The sequence below is a fragment of the Curcuma longa genome, chromosome 6 (assembly GCF_044706935.1).
Source record: "Curcuma longa cultivar G26 ecotype Majalengka, Jawa Barat chromosome 6, ITB_CL_G26_1.1, whole genome shotgun sequence".
NCBI classification, from domain to species: domain Eukaryota; kingdom Viridiplantae; phylum Streptophyta; class Magnoliopsida; order Zingiberales; family Zingiberaceae; genus Curcuma; species Curcuma longa.
Genome location: NC_133866.1, coordinates 6,970,748 through 6,992,112, shown reverse-complemented (window position 1 = coordinate 6,992,112; position 21,365 = coordinate 6,970,748). Strand labels below are relative to the sequence as shown.

General features: G+C 34.5%; 2 protein-coding genes across 2 annotated transcripts in view; both read left to right on the top strand.

The window, feature by feature from the left end:
* Positions 1-21,365, top strand: part of LOC141830624 (xanthine dehydrogenase-like) — a 157,532-nt gene that overhangs the window by 12,864 nt on the left and 123,303 nt on the right. The gene's annotated exons all lie outside the window — the stretch shown is intronic.
* LOC141831032 (uncharacterized) lies at positions 8,103-9,560 on the top strand. Its single transcript, XM_074718481.1, has one exon. The coding sequence runs from the start codon at positions 8,130-8,132 to the stop codon at positions 9,558-9,560; it is 1,431 nt and encodes a 476-aa protein (XP_074574582.1). The 5' UTR covers positions 8,103-8,129.

The window sequence follows — 21,365 nt, the reverse complement described above, 5'->3', positions numbered from 1 at the left end:
TTGATTGACGATTAAATCAGAATCTAACGTAAGGTCAAACGCTTATTAGAACTTAACTGAAAATTAATATAGATAAAATTGACGACTCATCTCACAACATCCATAAGGTTACCCTTGACACTTAATATGGGTGAGATGATAAGGACATTAAAGTATAATATTTTGAAAAAGTCTTTCAAAAATTATTATAACTACTTTTATAAAATCTATTTTGAAAATTTGATATTTACTTGAAATTCATGATTGCTGTGTGTATCTATACTATAGTTTTTAAAATATTATATATTTAAAAATTGGTTGACCAATACTTAGACACAAACTTTTAGGTCATCACTAAGTCTAAGAATCATAAGACACATAGGCAGAAAATTCTTGTGGTAAATAAAGATGTCCTAAGAAGAGTGTCTAGTTAAGGGGAGGTCATTCTTGAAAGATTATCCTTAAAAGACCTTTTAAAAATTAAGTTTAAAAATATTGTTTGAAAATTCATATCTTACAAAATGTTTTGCAAAATATTTTAAAATTGTACTTTTAACTTGGGAACAACTCTAAGACACATAGGGAGATTGCCTTATAGTCAACAAGCAACTCTAAGAGAGTGTCAGATTTAGGAGGAATCCAAACTTAAAAATTCAATTATAAATTATAAATTATAAATTATAAATTATAAATTATTTGCTCTATTTAATTTAGATTAACCTCTAAAATACTTAGGGAGTTTGCCTTGTTGTTAACAAGGAGTCCTAATAAAGTGTCAGATTTAGGGGAAGGTCCAAATCGAAAGAGTAAAATTATTTTAAAATTAGTTTTTAAAAAATATTTCAAAAATACTTTAAAACGGTTTCAAAATTATGTTACATATTACTCATTATCCTTTTGATTTGAATCAAACCCTAAGACACACAGAGAGATTGCTTTGTAGTTAATAAAGAGCCCTGAGGATGTGTCAGGTTAAGGGGAGATTCTGATTTAAAAGGATAATAACTAGTTTTTCAAAAACTATTTATGTTGAAAACACTTTTAAAGAATCCTTTATAAAATTAAAAAATCATCTTAAACTTATTTTGAAAACTATACTGAAAAATTACTTTGATATATACTGGCAAGCTTTTTAAAACTCATTTGAAAAATCCATTAAAAAATTAGTTTGAAAATTCTTTGCTAAATTATTTTGAAAATCTTTTCAAAATCTTAGGTTTGAAATACTAATTCGAAAATAAATCATTTTAAAAGTTATTTTAAAAACTCTATTGCAAAACTATGGTATATTTTCAAAAACCTGATTTGAAAAGCTTTTGAGAAATTATTTTGAAAAGGTTTTATGAAACTTACTGCAATATTTTGTGAAAAATTCTTTTCAAAAATTCTTTTAAAATTATTTGTAATTTACTATGATCTTTCAAGAACTGTCAAGACTAAGTTGTAACCATAGATATTACCCTGATTGTCGATGCAAACTGAATTTCAAAACAATCTTTTTGATGTGTGAAATGGGGGAGAAGGGCTTAAGTTAATTATATAGATTTCTCCTAGATTGTTAAACCCTGACCAAATTAACTTAAGAAATTATCAAACATTAAAAAGGGGAAGATTGTTAGTGCAAAGTGGACTAGGTCTGACCCTAGAGTTTCGATGTTTGATAACACACCTAGGTCTGGTCAGTTTGACCAAGGGTTAATCCAAAAAGGACCTGATATTTGGATGTGAGTGAAGTCTAGTCAGGTCTGTTTGACCAGACGACTAGCAAGAAGTCCTAATCGGTTAGACTAGACATTGAAAGTCTTGATCTGGAAGATTGGGCAAGGAAGTCCTGGTGAGTGAAGCTAGGCAGGGAAAGTCCTAGTTGTAGGCTAGGCAAAGGCAAGTCATAGTTTGGAGGATCAGACAGAAGTCTTAGCAAGGTCAAGTGCACCAGGTGCAAGTCCATGCAGTGTCGAAGAACCGGGAAACGTGACCAAAGTCTAAGCGAGTATGGTCAGGAGGACCAGAGGCTTGGTGAAGTTTAAGCGGTCAAGAGGACTGGGGGAACCTAGTAGCAAATTCTTGGAGCTTGAGAACCATGGCTAAGCGCGAAGTCCAACAAGTCTGGAGGACTTGTTGGCAAAACTTCTCCCGAGTGGAGTGGGTAAGGGCATGTTCCCAGAGTGGAACGGTATGCGTTAGACTAACCTAGGATTTTGGCAAAAATCTAAAGTTAGACCCACATGATAAGGTTTAGGTTGTCTTGCATGTTTGTATGCCTGTCTTGCAGGAACCAGGAGTTGAGAGCAAGATAGAGAAAGTATAAGTGAAGCAAACAGAGACAGCCGAACCAAGACCAGAGTCAACTCAGGTCAAACCTGAGTCAATTGATTCCAGGCGATCGGAATGAATGTTCCAAGCGATCGAAATATCAGACTCAACCCAAATAAGATCGAGAACATCAGATTGGATCAGATCCTATCCAGTCGCTCGACGACCAAGTGTTTGTCTTAATTTTTTTTAAGTTTTATTGTTTTATTTATTATTATTATTTATCTGGACTGTAAAATGGGCTTCTCCACCTCCGAACGAACGTTCGAAAAGGAGACTACTAGTGGACGGACGCCTTCCGTACATAGGCCTTGATGTACTAATCCTGAGGGGTTAGGAACCAAGTAAAAATCTGCGTGTCCCTGCATTCTTTTCTAATATCCATTGCTAAGTATTTCTGATAGAACGAACGAACGAAAAGCGACGACCGCGCTATTCACGCCCCCTCTAGCGCGTTATAAGATCCTACAAGTACCACTGGGATCTTATGATGTCTAATATGTATGAAGAGATCAAAGTTAATTAGATTGAAATATGAGAAAAAATCAAGTTATTTTGATTGTTATATATAACTTTTACCACTAAATCATAAATTCATAAGGAATACAAAAGAATTTACTAAGAATAGAACTGAAAGAACACCGATACCATTGAGATTAATAGGTGAACAAATTTAGTATAGAGTGCTTAAGTTTCCATCTATTATTGAAGAGTCACATGGTGCAATATATAAATATGAAAGTACTCATAAATGGATTAAATTGAGTATATTTGAGGATTTACCATATTGGAAGAGTCTTTTGATTCATCATAATTTCGATGTAATATATATTGAGAAAAATATTTTTGATAATATGATAAATACAGTTATGAATATCATTGAAAAAATGAAAGATAATTTGAATGCAAGAAAAGATATATGACTCTTTTGTAAATGTCCCACTCTTGATGTCGATGAAAATAGTAGGAGATTAAAGTCAAAGGCAGCTTATACATTGAATAAGGATTAAAGACAGATTATTTGTGAATGGTTGAACTTATTGAGATTTCTTGATGGTTATGTCTCTAATCTTGGGAGATGTACGATATGAAGGAATGCAAATTGATTAGTTTGAAAAGTCATGACTGTCATATATTCATGGAAAGGCTAATTCCTATTGTTTTTAAGAAAATCTTACTAAATTTTATATGAGGTATCATTACTAAACTTAAACATTTCTCTTTATGATATTTGCTTGCCAGTGTTGAGACATTCACACATGAAGACATTAGAGAGAGATTTCAATCATTTTGTGTAGTTTAGAAATGATATTTTCATCATTATTTTTTGATTCCATTGAACATCTTTTGATTCATTTACAATATGAGATCAAAGTTTGAGGCTTTGTCTAATTTCGATGGATATATCTATTTGAAAGATAAAATTTTTATCTTCTATACTTCAATATTATCAATGCATATAAAATGACTAATTTGATTACATATTATTTTTTTAATATATTTTATTTTATTATAATTAGATTTCTATATCATTCAAAAAGTAAAAAATAAGAAACATGTTGAAGCCTCTATTGATAATGCATACATTGTCGAGGAATTAACAACTTTTGCATTATTTTGAGTCTCACATTCAGTGTAAAGGGAGGAGAATGGGAAGAAATGATGAGGGTCCTGTTGAAGTCATTTTCAAATTTTAACTACCTTAGTCGACCAAGTAGATCATGTACGCGTATATACTTAACTGATGAAGAATGACAACTAACTCACATATATATTTTACTAAACTATCCAGAAGTAACATCATATTTCAAGTTAGTATATATATTTATTATTTTATATTTCTTATGTCGTAAATCATTTGTGTTATAATTTATTTTTGTAGGATTTTTAAAACTTAAATTATGAACTTTCGACATATGAGTTTGATCACTTCTATATGATGAAGAATTTACACCATGATTCAAAAAATATGTAAGTAGACTATAAATTATTTTTAGACATATTTTGACTTAATTTTAAACATATTTATTTGACTTTTGATTTATGATAATCAAACTCACGTTGAGCAAGAATTATTAATCCATTTATCATAGGGTCCAAAATCAATGGTACGAACTTGGTCAACACATTTCATAAATGGATATAATTTTCATACTAAGAATATGGATGGAGAAAACTATAATGAATAGTGGGGTTTATGTTTATTCAATGATGGAGCTACAAGTAATGATTTTTCGGATGAAATTATAGAGGTGGAGTATCCTAGATCAGAATTGCGAGTTGTTTTATTAATATGTTACTGGTTTGGCCTTATCAAAGGGATGAAGGTGCATCCACGGTTTAATTTGATTGAAATAAATCATAAAAAATTTTATAAGAAAAATGAACCATTTATGTTGACACAACAAGCGATTCAAATATTTTATGCTTCATACCCAAGTTTGAAATATGACAAAATTAATTGATGGAATGTTTGTAAAACAAAAGCACAAAAAAAAATTGAGAAACATTGGGAAGACATAATATATCACCAAGATGAAGTTGTGAATATATTTCAAATCAACGAATATAATATTTCAACATTACGAGATCCCAGGGGAGTAGTAATAAACATGGATGCAAATGGAATTCACGAGGATGACAATTTTAAGACTGATGATGATGATAGTGGTGGTGGTGGTGGTGAGGATGATGATGATGATGACAATGAGGACTTTGATTTTTTATGATGGGTAAGTTTTGTTATCTTATATTTTATCTTCATATATGGTAATGTTATTTTTATGTGAGTAAATTTAATTTTAATTTACAAATTTACAAATCTCATAATTCAATTAGTTGTCTATTTACCGTCTCATTCTTAAATTTATATATTTTATCTGTTAATGCACTATTTTTTCTATGAGTCATTAGAAGTGACATATTAATGTCTTGTTTCGCACATTTAAATATGGTAAGTTTTTTTAAATATTTTTCATTGTGCATCCGATGAACATATAATTTTTATTTACTTTATCCTAACAATTATAGTTGATAGTTTCAACATGATAGTCATAGATGAAATACTGATGGAAGATTATACTCATCACCATCAGTCTATTTCAGCACTTTTGTAATCTCATTCCCTTGCTGACAATGTACCTTTGCCCCCTTTTCAGTTGTAGGACCTTTTCATTCTCAACAAATGGCTACTAATGTACCTTCGCTAATACCTTCGTCAGCCCTTCGGTATGACACTCATTTGTTGAGAGGGAAGACAACCGAGAATTGATAGCCCTTAGTAGAGATTTATAAGTACTAAATATTAAAATTTTACATGTATTGTAGCAATTATTTATAAAATATTTTATTTTTTCAACTAACTTATTTATTTAACATGGTTGTTTGTAACTTTATGATAGATTTATAAATTTTTGATATGTTATTAACAAGCTTAATAGAATAGTGAATAATCATTGGGGAGATATTTCGGCGACTTATACAAGCACTCCATAAAATATAAAAGAGCTATGGTGGAATGAGTTTAAGGTAAGTTATTTCAATCTGTTTATATATGAAATATAATCAATTACTTTTTTTCTATTGCAGTAGGTATTCACTTGGGACAAGATTGAAGAGTTGGAAATAAGAATAATTTTTAAGAAAAATATGACGATCACATCCGATACATACTAAATCATGTGAAGACCAAGGAAAAAAACCAAACTAGATCACTGAGGAGAATTGGGGTAAGATTGTGAATTTTTAGGAATCTGCGGAGAGCAGACGAAGAGTCACCGGAATAAAACAAATCAAGCTTATAATTATGGAGAAACATCTATAATATATGCGGGAGGTTTGATCAATATCGATGAACATAGATAAAGATTGTTAATTTTTTTTAAATACTAATTTTTGAATCTAATTCAGACTTTCATTATTTATAACAATGTTTTTTAACCAAAAAAAAAAGGAGAACAAGTCATTATTCATAGATACTTTCACGCACACATTTCAAAAAAAAAAGACAAGACATGGAGTGGGGAGAGAGCTAAAACAATTAAGGTTTGTAATTTCAAAATGTTCAATTATTGAATGGATGTTTTGTTGAATTTAATATATTATATTGAATATACCATAACAATGCAGTAAGATGAATTTATTAGATTAGTCTCTCCGAAATTTATTTTCATTGCTTACTAGATTATTTGATTTCTAATGAATTACTTGATAGAGATTCTCTTTTTTTTCCCATAAATTTCAATTTATTCAATGTTAGATCTATATAGTCTCATGATTATATATCTCGAATCAAGATTATATGTGTTTATATTATATTGTTATTGTAAATTTATTTTAATTTTTCTCATGAAATATAGGAGAAATATGATAAGCTAGCACAGAAAAGTTCGGGTGCTAATGGTAATAATAATGGATCTGAATTATTTGCTGGTAATAATATGAGTCTTTAAATTGAGGCGACTAATGGATCAAAAGGAGGAAGAATATTTGGACTGAGTTTTTTAAACAAAAGTTGTAGAGTTGTTGGTACATCTTTTTCTACCCCACTAGCAATAAGAGAGAATAAATTAATTGAATGAAGAGGTTAACCATTTAAAGGAGTTACTAGTGCAAAAACGACAATGAACTTCAAGAGATCTGCATAGTACAGAAGTAAAGGGATCCACTGCAGTGGCGGATCCAGTGAGGGGGGCGATGGGGGGGGGGGATGGGGGTGATTGAGCCCCCCCTGAGATCGCAGTAGCTCCCTCCTGGAGCCTGGAGGTCCATCGTCCGACCATGAACCGTCGGCTAGGAGCTCCACCGCGCGGCCGCTAATGCGTAACGGCGCAACGGCGCAGGTTTCAAAAAAGGGTCGGCCACTGCAGCCTGCGAGCAGAGCCCGGCCCAGGACAACCACGGCTACGGGCCGACGGCCCCGGGCCGGGCCTAAATTTGTTGGGTTTATTTAGATTAGGGGCTAATGTTTTGGGTTAACCTGGATTAGGTTTAGCTTTCTCCGCTTTGTCGCACCGCGGCACCGCCGATCGCATCCTCCTCATCGCGTCCTCGGTCCTCTGTCCGAACCGCACCGGCACCGCCCAACCACGTCTGCCCCTTCAAGCGATCCTGCGATCGCGTCCTGCCGTCCTCCGATTGTGTCCTCTGAACTCCGAACCGCACCGTCCCGCCGCCGATCGCTGCCCAAGCTTGAAGCTTCGATCGGCGCCTTCAAGTTTCAATCGCCGGCCAAGCTTCGATCGCCGGCTTCAACCTTCGATCGCCGCGCCGATCGCGTCCTGCCGTCCTCCAAAGTCCGCCCCGCCCCCGCCTTCAAGCTTCGCTCGCTGCGGGCGACACCTTCAACTTCAAGTCTTCGGTGAGTTCGGTCCTCTTCGACTTCGAGCAATCTGCAATCGGGCTGCTGATTATTTAGCCATTTAGTGATTTAGGTATAAGTAAAATGTACTGTTTAATGCACTGTTTAAACCATTTAGGTATTTAGCTATTTAGTTTTAACTGTATTAGTATAGCTGTTTAATACTTTAATTACTGTTTAATGCACTGTTTAATCTGCTATTCTGTTCTGATTTTAGTACTGTAACTTCAAGTTTCATATATGATTTTAGATGATTAATAACTGTTTAATAATTGATTTTAGTACTATTTAATTTGTACTGTTTAATTAGATGATTAATCTATTTAATTTGTTTAATCTGATTAATCTGATTAATATGTTTAATTGTTTTTTTTTAATTTACCTGTATTTTTTTGCATAATTTATATATACAAATAGGAAATGCAAAATTTTAAAGGTTATGGATTTTAATTATTGTTTTATTTTTTTAATATAGGTTATGGAAAAATATTTAAAACGAAGTGTGGAATCTTCTAGTAATGAAGAAAATAGTAAGAAAAAACATCATTGCATTGAATTCAACCCAGATGATGTTATTAGTGATCCAGGACTACGTAAACCAATTAATGAATTTGATATTTCTATTAGAGATCAAATTCGAAGAGAATATTTGATTAGAGGCCCTTGTCAACCATTTGGTCATAGTTATCCTCGAAAACAATTTGGTAAAGAGCATAGGAGTTTTCAAGATGCTTGGTTTAAAAAGTTTTCATGGTTAGAATATAGCATTTCAAAAGATGCTGCTTTTTGTTTTTGCTGCTATCTTTTTGCAAATTCTCAAAGAGGATGTCGAGGTAGAGATGAGGCATTTACCAATTCAGGAATAACTAATTGGAAAAAAGCTATTGAAACATTTAATACGCATGTTGGTGGTGTAAGTAGTGTTCATAATGATGCAAGAACACAACTTGAGGCTTTTCAAAATCAGCGACAAAGTGTGTCACATTTGTTACAAGCACAGGGGCGCGCAATCGAGGTTGCGTATCGCACTCGATTAACGGCAGTTTTAGATGTTACACGTTTTCTTTTAAAGCAAGGTTTGCCTTTCCGCGGGCATGACGAGTCATTGCATTCTTTAAATAAAGGTAATTTTCTTGAATTGATTGAGTGGTATACTCAAAGAAATGACGATGTTGCCAAGACAATGAATGATAATGCCCCTGGAAACAATCAAATGAAGTCTCCAACAATTCAAAAGGAGTTAACACGGGCTTGTGCTACTGAAGTCACAAATGTCATTCTTAATGACATAGGGGACAATATATTTTCTCTTATGGTTGATGAATGCCGAGATAGTTCAGTCAAAGAGCAAATGGGAGTTGTTTTGAGATACGTGAACAAACAAGGATGTGTTATTGAAAGATTTCTTGCTGTTGTTCATGTGTCTGACACTTCTGCTATTTCTTTAAAGAAGGCTATTGATGAATTATTTGCAAAACATAAATTATCATTATCAAGATTAAGGGGCCAAGGATATGATGGGGCCTCAAATATGCGAGGCGAGTATAATGGATTGAAAGCTCTCATATTGAAGGAAAATTCATCTGCAAGGTATATCCATTGTTTTTCTCACCAGCTTCAACTAGTTGTTGTTGCAGTTGCTAAAAGTAATCGGATTGTGAGTGATTTTTTCCAGTATGTTACTATGATTGTGAATATTGCTGGTGCTTCATGTAAAAGAAAAGATAAATTTAGACAAATTGAACATGATAGACTTTTAGAAGGTTTAGAGAAAGGAGATATTGTTAGTGGCAAAGGAAAAAAATCAGGAAATCAGTTTAAAACGACCAGGGGATACTCGTTGGGGTTCGCATTATATGACTATTGTTCGTTTAATATCTTCGTGGAATTCTGTTTTACAAGTGCTTGAAAATGTGCATGATGATGGTACTAATGATGATAGTAGTGGTATGGCTGCTAGTTTGATTGATAAGATGGAGAATTATGAATTTGTGTTTGTGATGCATTTCATGAAATATTTATTGGGGATCACAAATGAATTGTCGCTTGCTTTACAACAAAAGAATCAAAATATGGTACTAGCTGTCAGTTTGATCAAAACGATGAAAGTTCGACTACAAAAATTTAGAGAGGAAGGATGGGAGAAACATTTGGATGTCGTCAACACATTTTGTAGCAACCATATGATCCTAGTACCGAATATGGAAGAAAATATAAGAATTCGTGGTCGTAGCAGACGTAATGGGCAAATGATTACTAATTTTCATCACTATCGCGTTGGAATTTTCTGTGAGGTATTAATTTTATATACTTTATTGAATTTTAGTATTTTTATGATATTGCTTTCTAATACATTTTGTATTCATTTATTATTATTATTTCAGGTTCTTGATATGATGATTCAAGAGATGAATAATCGTTTTTCAGAATCAAATACGGAGGTACTTACTTGCATTGCTTGTTTAGATCCAAAGGATTCTTTTTCTCAATTTGATATTGGTAAACTACTCCACCTTGCTAAACTTTATCCGGAGGATTTTTCGTTAACTGATCATATAATACTTGAGAACCAGCTTGAGACTTACATTCAAAATGTACGAGAAGAAGATGAATTTTCTATGATTGAAGATTTGGGAAGTCTTGCTAAAAAGATGGTTGAAACTGGCAAAAATACAGTTTTTTCATTGGTATATCGTTTGATTGAGCTAGCATTGGTCTTACCAGTTACAACTGCTTCTGTTGAAAGGGTCTTTTCTGCGATGAAAATTATCAAGACTGATTTACGCAATAGGATGGGGGATGAGTGGATGAATGATAGTTTGGTTGTATACATCGAGAAGGAGATTTTTGCCACAATTGAAAATGAACAAATTTTACAATATTTTCAGAAATGAATACTCGTAGAACACAATTGTCTCCTCTTATTTGATACTTGAAGTCAGCCTGCAAGCTCAGAAACGTGTATTCCAATTCTGGATCAAATGCTACTTGAACAGACTACAGAGGTAGCAATAGGATTAATCACTTAAAGAATTTCATTTAAATGTCACTTGAAATGTGTATTCTCTGACAGAATCTGATGTGTATGGTAGCAGAATGCAGTATGGACTCCTTCAAAAGTGATTGCTCGTCTTGGCAAAGAAATTAATGATGAAAATTCGTACCTTCATTGGGCATACAAGGTAGTTCAAGTTATTTTCAACTTCCTTTTGTCTAGAATCAATTGTTTCAACTTCCAAAACATTGATGACTTAATTTGCTTCTTTCTTATTTGGTGTATCTCTCCCTCACTGTTTTATTTTCTTTTTCTTGTTTGTTTTCTTCTTTAAATTCTGAAAGTTTTATGTCTTCTCCACAGTATTGATTTTAAAATCAGAACTATTGAGCTTGATGGCAAGCGAATTAAACTGCAAATTTGGGATACCACTGGTCAGGAGCGCTTTCGAACCATAACAACTGGTATGGTGGTTGTTTTCTGAACTATGATTTACAGATGCAAATTTTGAAAAAGTTTTGGTGGAGTGAATACTTTTGTTGTAGCATACTATCGATGTGTCATGGGCATTCTGCTTGTTTATGATGTTACTGATGAGTCATTCTTTAAAAGTAATAACTTTCATCTTTTAAGTTGTTATAATTTAATCATTATTTTTCACTTTCATCTTTTAAGTTGTTATAATTTAATCATTGTTTTTCTCATAAGACTGTTCAAGGTTGTTCAAATTTTTTGAGCCGATTGGTTGAAAAAATTCTGCAGCCGGCCTGGTTGAAAAAATTCTGCAGCCGACCTGGTTGAAAAAATTGAGCCCCGGTTGAAAAATCAGTCTGGATCCGCCATTGATGTTGTGAACAAATGTATGTGGAGAGGCTCTTTGTCACGTGTGGGTGCGCAGGGAGGGGGTGCAAATCCAGGGCCCAGATTGTACTGAATCAAGAGCGATTCGTGTGCGAGCGCAACCTGCGCACGTCGAATGCCAAACCGATCATGACAAAATTTGTCCAAGCGAATGAACCAACATTTTGTCACTTGGAAATATTTTCTTTTTGAGAAACTCTATATAAGACTCCAAGTCTTGAGCAAAACGAAAAAGCTAAGCAAATCCACCTTTCTTTTCTTTCTCTCCGTCGGCTTGACAGAATCCCGTGATAGCGTTCTGATACTATCTCAGTTCGTCGCGATCTGCCTATGCTTGGTGGTCAGCGTAGTTCTGTCATTGTATCCTGGGAAACAAACGTCCGTCGTGACCTCTAAGCACCACCGGAGAGGACGAATCTATTTTAAGGAAACTGCATTGAACGCAGGCCTCGACATCATCCTCTCGGCCATTCGACGTCTCAGAACTCGACGTCTCGGCCACTCGACGTCTCGGCACTCGGCGTCTCGGTCACTTGACGTCTCAGCTCTTGGTGTCTCGGCACTTGGCGTCTCAGCCACTCGGTGTCTCACCACTCGGCGTCTCGGCGTCTCGGCACTCGGCGTATCGGCCACTCGGCGTCTCGGCACTCAATGTCTCGGCCACTTGACGTCTCGGCTCTTGGCGTCTCGGCACTTGGCGTCTCAGCCACTCGGCGTCTCACCACTCGGCGTCTCGGCACTCGGCGTCTCGGCCACTCGGCGTCTTGGCACTCGACGTCTCGGCCACTCGGCGTCTTGACACTCGACTCTCGGTGTCTCGGCAGTCGGCCTCTCGGCAATAGGTGACTCAGCCATTTGGTTGACTCAGCACTGGTGATCGAGAAAATACCAGCCCCTGCTGACAGCTTAAAATTATCAATTCAAGTCATCTCTACAAGATAAGTTGAATTGTCTTGTAATTCAGCAAAGAATTAATCTATCCGACAAAAATTGTCCAACATATTACTCTTGTATTTTCTTGTTAAGAATCTTAATTACTTTTAAGAAGAGGAACTATGTGAAATGTTTCTCAGAAGTTAAATCTTATAAGAGATAATTTGTTATATTATCTAGTTTGACTTGCACATTGTTATGAGATCTTTTGTTATGATGATTTCTTAGATTAACTTTGTTTTGGAATTTTTATATATATGATATATCAGATTTTGTATGGGATCTTTGGTTTGTCATACATGATGTATCATATTTTGTTATGGAATTTTTTATTTGTCATTTTTGTTATGGGATCTTTGATGTATATGAATGTATTAGATATGATCAGATATACAAGTTTTATATGTATGCATGATGTATCATATTTACAAATTGGTCGTATGGAAAAAATTACAAGTTTACGACAAATTTTGGAAAAAGATCTTTTGTTGCAAAATTTATCAATTTGTGACAAAAATGATTGCATTGCAAATCAGTGACGAAAATGATTTTTGTTGTTGATTTGCACTGAAAATGTGTATCAAATTTATAGGCTACCCGGAAAAATTATAAATTTACGATAAATTTTGCAACAAAATCTTTGGTTGCAAAATTTATCAATTTACGATGAAAATCTTTTTCGTCACTGATTTGCAATGAATTTTATGATAAATTTTTATTTGTTACAAATTTTGAGATGAATTTCTATTTTTTTGTTAGAAAATTTTGCGATGAAAATATTTTCATTTCAAAATTAGTGGCAAAATTTTTTTGCAACAATTTTTTTTTGTAAAATTCATTACAAAATTTATTGCAAATCAGTGATTTTTTTTGTAGTGATCATATGTCCTTCTCAATATGTATACAGAGATGGGGCCACATTAGATCCGTCTTGGGCTATAACACATCCTAAGTTTTTAAATTATTATTATCTATATAAATTTTATTAAATATTAGATTTTTATAAAATAAATAAATTAATTAATTAAATCGAATAAACATGAAGTGAATGTGTGATTTAAAATCAGATTGAGATCGAACAAAATCCTTCAATTAGGCCTAAAGATAAAGAATATGTTTGTTAAATCGAGGTTGATTTAGTTTTGATTTGGTCATGTTATGACTGAACCAAATTTAATTGAATTAAACCAATTCAATCGATTAAAAATAATTTAAAATTTTTTGAGGGAAATACAATCTCTCATTTTTTAAATTCTTTTCCACATACACAATCTCTTCTTATCTTCCCAATAATAACTTAGTTATTTTTCTCTTTTTCTTCTCCAACAGCCGTTCTTTTTTATTCTTAGAACAACAATCCTCTTCTTTCTTTCTTTTTTAATTTTCTTAGAGCAATTCTTATTTTACCTTTTCTTGTTGTCAGAGCTAGCCAAGACCATCTAAAAAGATAGTAGGATTTCCATTCTCTTTTTGTTTCATTATTTTAGTCGTTTTGTTGAAGAGTATAAATATGCAACGTGATGATTTATATATATATATATATATATATATATATATATAAGTTATTATATTTTTATAATAATATAAAAGGGAATCTAAGGGAATCTTAGCGCATTGATAAAATTATTGTCGTGGGACTTATATGTCACATGTTTGAGTCTTGAAAACAATCTTGTACAAAGTAGGATAAGATTGTGTACAAGATCCTTCTTTGGTATTCTGGTATTCCATAGAGTTTCATGCATAGAATTATTATATTAAGCTTAAGCCATCCAAACTCTAATCCTTTTATATATATATATATATATATATATATATATATATATATATATATATATATATATATATATATATATATATATGAGTGATATCATGTGCGCTTTAAGATATACGACTATGCGCGACATCAGAATTGGGGTGTCCGGAAGAATTTTGGACGTTTGAAATAGTAAATATATATTTTTTATCCAACTCCTAAATCCTAAAGGGAAAATCTTAAATGGCTTAATCGTAAATAAAAAATAAAAAATAAATAATTCTTATTTAATTTTTTTTTATATTTAATACTATAACTTAACCCTAAATGCTAAAGGGATAATTTTAAATGGCTTAATCATAAATCCAAAAAATAAATAAATAATAATTTTTATTTATTTATTTTTATATTTAATACTATAATTCAATCTCGTAAAATCTTAAATGACTTAATCGTAAATAAAAAATAATATAAAAAATATATTTACTATTTCAGATGCTCGAAAGTTTTTCGAGTGCTCCAATTTTGATATTGCACATAATCGTATATTTTAAGACACGTAAAATATTAATTAATTAATTAATTTTATATATATATATATATATATATATATATATATATATATATATATATATATATATATATAATAAAGAGATGGTATTTTAATAGACAGGATCAGAAAGTGATTGATGACTGAAAGTGTGTAATTAAAGAACGAAAGCATAAGATAACAATAGTTGATGGTGTATGTGCCAAATCAGATCTGTACTACATTTCCTTGTTTGGTGATGATGTGAATTCATAGTTATCAGGTTGTCATGACCTTATAACAATAGATGTTTACCTTATAAGGTAATCATGACCTTTCAGTTATCATGCTATTCTTGAATAGCTTCCTGCTTAAGTACTTCATGAATGTCATGTCTTTCGTGTGGGGCCGCTAGGTTGGCGGATTCCAACCTTTTGCAGCATGAATGTCATGTCTTGAATAGTTTGTGATCGCCGTGTAAGTATAGCTATTAACTGGTTTTGAATTTCCTTTATATAGTTTTTTCTCATATCCATTGTTCTCTTTATCGTTGTAGATGAATGAATTTGTACAAGTCCTCTGGAAAATTTTGCACACAGTGTGAAGCTGAAGGTTTTCGGAAAATAATTTTTTATCAGGTTTTTCATAATCACTCTAATATGCTTCAATTTTATCTTCAGTTGTACATGGACTCTGAATATGTTCATTCAGATGCTACTTCTGTAAGAATCTTATTTGGTGAAAAAGAAGGTTCGTTGTAGATCAGTTTCGTTTCTTTGAAGGCTACTTCGAAAGAGCAAGAATGAAGTTGAGGACGAAGAGGATGATGATGAACAAAATGGCGAAGACCAGGAAGAGGACGATGGGGCTGAAGGTGATCCTTCTGGGGATGAAAACGCTGAGGGAATGTGTAATATGTTGCAAGAATAATATTTGTGTTAGTTACTTTTGGTTATTTGTAAATATTGAGGTGATTAAATATATTGGTACTTTTATATTTGTGATTTGTTGTGTGAATTTATAATATTTTTGTACTCTTGCTCGATCATAATTTACAAACAACATAAAAAAAATAAGTGTTATTACAACAGTTTTAGATTTAATGACATCGGTTTGGAAGCGTTGTCGTTAAGTGATATTACATCGGTCGAAAATCGTTGCTAAATTTGATGTTAAACAGATATTACATCGGTTTTACACCGTTGCAGAACCGATGTCGTTGAGTGATATTATATCGGTCGAAAATCGTTGCTAAAATTGATGTTAAACAGATATTACATCGGTTTTTCACCGTTGCAGAATTGATGTCTTTGAGTGATACTACATCGGTACTACATCGGTTACAAACCGATGTTGTTAATTGATACTACATCGGTTACAAATCGATGTCTAAAATGTCAGATCTTTTACATCGCCTTCATAGACATCGGTCGATTTTCTCATAGACATCGGTGGAAAATCGTTGTCTATGACTGTTTTTCTTGTAGTGTCCAAAAGCATCACAGGCTGACTCGGACTTTCACATCCTGAGCACACACAATTCTGACACGGCTGGTACTTGTGCTCCTTCACAGGGAACTCAATTCTTTTCCACCAAAAAGTTTTACATTTTTATTGAAATATTCAAAAATGATTTTTTAAATTAATTATCAAAATAATATCGCATCTCATTTATGATAAATTCCAATTAATTTTATTGATTATCCCTGACGTAGAAGTTTGAGTGACAATTTGAATGTCATATTGTGGCACTATTACCCCGAGGACACAATATCTCATTTATATATCTCAATTATTCCGCTTGATCCGTCCAATTTAAATATAAATCATAATTATAATAATATATATATTCTATTTTTTATCAACTCGTAAATTTAACTCATCTAATTGGTAATCAAATATAAAAATTTTAATTATAGACACGACTGTCTCTTTCTATTCCAGAGTATCTAAAGCTATCCTTCTTGATCCGGCGGAGTTATTTGATAGTTACGTCGACGTCGGATAAAAAAGAATAAGGAAAATAAGGTAAATCTAAAACATTAGTTATTTGTTGAAAGGTTATTTCACAAACCTAGATAAACCCCCAACCTTCTGTTTCAGTCTTGGTATGCATCCCTAAGTATATGCCCATCTCTTGTTTCGATCTCGGTATGCTTCTTTAAGCATGTGTCGATCTCCTACTCCGGTCCCGGTATACTTCCTTAAGCATATATGTGTCGACCTTCTACTCCGATCTCGGTATGTTTCCTTAAGCATGTGCCGACCTCCTATTCTAGTCTTGGTATGCTTCTTTAAACATGGGCCGACCTCCTACTCTGGTCTCGATATGTTTCCTTAGGCATATGCCGGCTTCCTACTTCAGTCTCGGTATGCTTCCTTAAGCATGTGCCGACCTCTTATTCCGGTCTCGGTATGTTTCTTTAAACATGTGTCGACCTCCTACTTCGGTCTCGATATGCTTCCTTAGGCATGTACCGACCTCCTACTCCGGTTTCGGTATGCTTCCTTAAACATGTGTCAATCTCTTATTCCAGTCTCAGTATGCTTCCTTAAGCATGTGCCGACCTCCTAGTGTCTGTATGATTTCTTAAGCATGTGCCGACCTCATAACTCAGTCTCAACACACCTCCTGCCTCAGTTATCGATCTCATGACTTGATCTTAGCATGTCTCCTTTATTAGGTACCAATCTCGTGACCTGGTCTCGGCACGCTTCCTGCATCAAGTGTCGACCACATGACTTGGTCTCGGCATGCTTCTCGCACCCTATGCTAAACCCAGAATTTGGTCTTGACATGCGCTCAACATCACGAGTATACATTTGGCGTGTGATTCTCACCTAGAAACGAAGTTACCCCCTTTAAACTAGGAAGCGCAGAACCAATTCTCAAAAAAAAAAAAAAAAAGGAACACATTCTTAAATTTATAAATTGATGGAATCTTTCTAAAAAGGAAAAAGTAGGTCAGAACGTTTCTCAAATAGATACTAATATTTCAAAAATCTAACTACTATAAAAAGGTAATTAATTCATACCCATGGTACAAATACGCATACATAAATCTAATTTCTCCAAGCCTTTAACTCCTTCCTCACGTTGATCTTAACTTGAGCGTCGGAGTGGCTTACCGGGAATCCCTGTCCCGGTGTCATTCTAATCCTCTTTTTAGAATATCTTGCAGGTCTCTTCTTCTCCCTCCGCGGCTTCATCACAGAAACATGCACGTCGGCAACCCTTGAACCAGTGTTGGAACCATCTACGATATACTGGCCAGAACACGTCATTTTTTTTTCATTTTTTCTAAATAAAATATCATTACTATCAAAACAATTTAATTAAAAAATGGCGAAACGAATAGCTGCAAGAGTTTAATCTAGTGCCATACTCTTTATTTATTTATTTTTAATCCAAATATCTAATGTCATACCACACATATATACTTAAAAATATACATCACAATGTGTACGTTTATTTTCGATGCCGGGTTAACAGGGGTTCGGTTTATATTTATCCCAATATGAATGGCTGATTCGAAAAAATTGTCAAGGTCAAAGGGTCTTATCCTTCTCTTGACCAGCTTAACTGAATCACACCTAATCTGGAAACAACAGATTTAGCGTTATGGGGCCAGACCACCCAGCATTACTGCGGGCCAGGCTGGCCCACAAAAGTACTAAATTTTCACGTACGACGCATCGTCGTATCCTGATGGAATCTTGTAGAAGCTTCCCGGCGACACCAAAAATAACAGTTTATTCAATCCCATGCAGCTCTTACTGATTCGGCATCCACTACAAAAAAAACCCTTAATTAGCGACGAAATTTGTGACGAATTTTTAAAAAAAAAATCGTCGCAAAACGTTTTGCAACGAACTTTGCGACGAATCCTAGTTCGTTGGTATAAACTCGTCACCAATTTTTGCGATGAAAATTTTGTATTTCGTCGCAAATTTTAGCGATGAAAAGCTATTTTCGTCGCCAAATTCGTTGCAAATCTGCGACGAATTTATGTTCGTCGCAGATTTGCAACGAATCAAATTCGTCGCAAATCTGCAACGAAAACAGAATTCGTCGCTAATATGCAACGAACTTAAATTCGTCGCAGAATTCGTCGTAGATTTGCAACGAATTTCATTTTCGTCGCAAATCTGCGACGAATAAAATTCGTTGCAAATCTGCGACGAAACAAGAATTCGTCGCAGATTTGCGACGAATATGAATTCGTCGCAGATTTGCAACGAATTTGTATCGTCGCTAATTTGCGACGAATATGATTCGTCGCAAATTAGCGACGAAAATGAAATTCGTTGCAAATCTGCGACGAATTCTGCAACGAAAATGGTTTTCGTTGCAAAATATCACTACGATAGATTTGCGACGAATTTATTTTCGTCGCAGAATTCGTCGCAAATCTGCAACGAATTCCATTTTCATTGTAAAATTTGTCGCAAAATTTAAAAAATAATTCATATTCTATTATACATAAAATATCAATCCAACCGGATCGATTCACAAATTATATAGAATCTATCGTCGCAAATATTAACATCCACATCCACAATATAATACACAATCAATAACAAAATTCATTTCAATATCAACATCCATATAACATTAATAACAAAGATCCAAATGATACAATCCATACAAGGATCCTGTTAGCGGTTTATGTAACCGCCCACTACGCACTCCACGAGTGCACTATCTGCACTCGGTGGAGAACGCAGCCTCTCCCTATTAAAGGGAGAGGAAAGCCCTACGAGAGAGGTTCGGTCCTGTGCTTGTGAGCGTCCAAGCGAAGAGGAGAAGAGGTTGCCGGAGAAGAACGCCAAATCGTAGGATTTGGTTTGTGGATTCGTGGAGAGTCTTCCGTCAAGTGATAACTCTTCCGACAGAAGCGATCTTTGACACCGGAGCTAGAGACGAAGGTTTCTCCGACGCAAGCTTCCCAGTCGAGCAGTCCCAGTTCGCCGGAAAAGAAGCACGCTACAACAGGTAATCAACATTGGTATCAGAGCAAGTAGAAATTTACCTGTTTAGTTTCCCTAAAATAGAACAGAGAAATCACAGCGATTTCTGTTCTGGCCGAAATTCCAATTTTTCCGTCGCTGTCTCTGGTTTGTCCGGCGAAGTGATTTTTGTCCTGCTCGTCTCTGTCTTGGTTGGAGATGTGTACTTGCGGCAGTGCAGTAGTGCTGTCCGCGGCCAGTAATTTGTTCCTTGATTCCGGCGAGGCTGGCGTGGAGTCGGCGGCTGGAGTCAGGGGAAGCAACGCTCATGAGTGTTGGCTTCGTTTTCTGGCAGCAAGGCAGTTGCTGGTCCCGGACGCCGGCAAGGCTGGTGCCGGCGAGGCTGCGCTGACAGAGAGGTCGGCGCCGGCCATAGAGGTACTGGCGGCAGGAGGAAGGTTTTGGACGGCGGGAAGACACTGTGCTTCGTTGAGAAGAAACACTGTGCTTCGTGAAATCACTGTGCTTCATAAAAAGAAAAGAAAATCGGCAGATTAGGGCAAAATTAAAAGGCTTTTACACGTTTAAAAAAAAAATGTGAGATATTGGGAAATGAAATCATCATGTGATTTCATTATTTTGGGCTAAGGTCCAATTAAAGCCCATTTAATATCAGCCCAAATTGAATGATCAGCCCTGTTAAAAAAAAAAAATGAAACTGTGTTGCTATCAATTTGGCCCGAAAAACCTGATTAAATAGAAATTGATTAATTGGGTTAGCCCAATTAATCAATCAGCCCAATTTAAAGAAAAAAAAAAATAATAATAATAATGGGTGGCTGCATGGAATCGAACAGGCGACCTCTACAGTTGTAACAACATGGGCTAACCACTAAAGCATGATCATTATACTGTAATGAATTAGTTTCATTCATGTATTGATTGAGCTATTTTATAAGAATGAATTGAACTTTTGTGCTCAATTAGCCCAATCAAGTGGAATGTCAAGTGCTCTGGCACGGTGACAATTCTTGATTAAAGATAACCAAGTATAGATTAGACTTGGTTAGAGTTGACATTAGTCAACCATACTCATAATTGAGAAGTTGTTTGAACAACTTATACCCTAGAAACAACTCAATAGGCTTAGTCAACATGATTGAAGATGATTAGAAATATCATGCATGGTGCTCAAGTGCCTGGGGTGCTTAGAGCTAGATGATATTTTAATTCATGGAACTTGCCATGTTGAGTCTTCAAGGTGCCGATCAATTGATAAAAGGATCAGTTGACAAAGCCCCAATAAATCAAGAAGATTTGTTTTTCTTGATTTATTGTGTTAGGTCTATGCCTGTATAAATTGAATTAAGCTGGTATATGTACTGGTTTGTCAGTTTTGTACTGACTTCATTAATTTCAATTTTTCAGATGGCAAGGACGATTACCACTATGACTCGACATGATGTCATGCACAATAAACTGAGGGAAATTATCCAGTGGATAGAATATGACTCAGCTTATGGAGTTAGTGGACATATGGGGAGGTTAGACAGATTATGTTGGCGCCTAGAGAAGTAGGATTTTCTGATTCTGGGCAACTACAGGATTTAAGCTTTGATTTGTTCATTGCCTGAAAACCTGTGAGTTGAAGCATTTCATATATGGAAGCGCCATAAGGGACGTATTACAT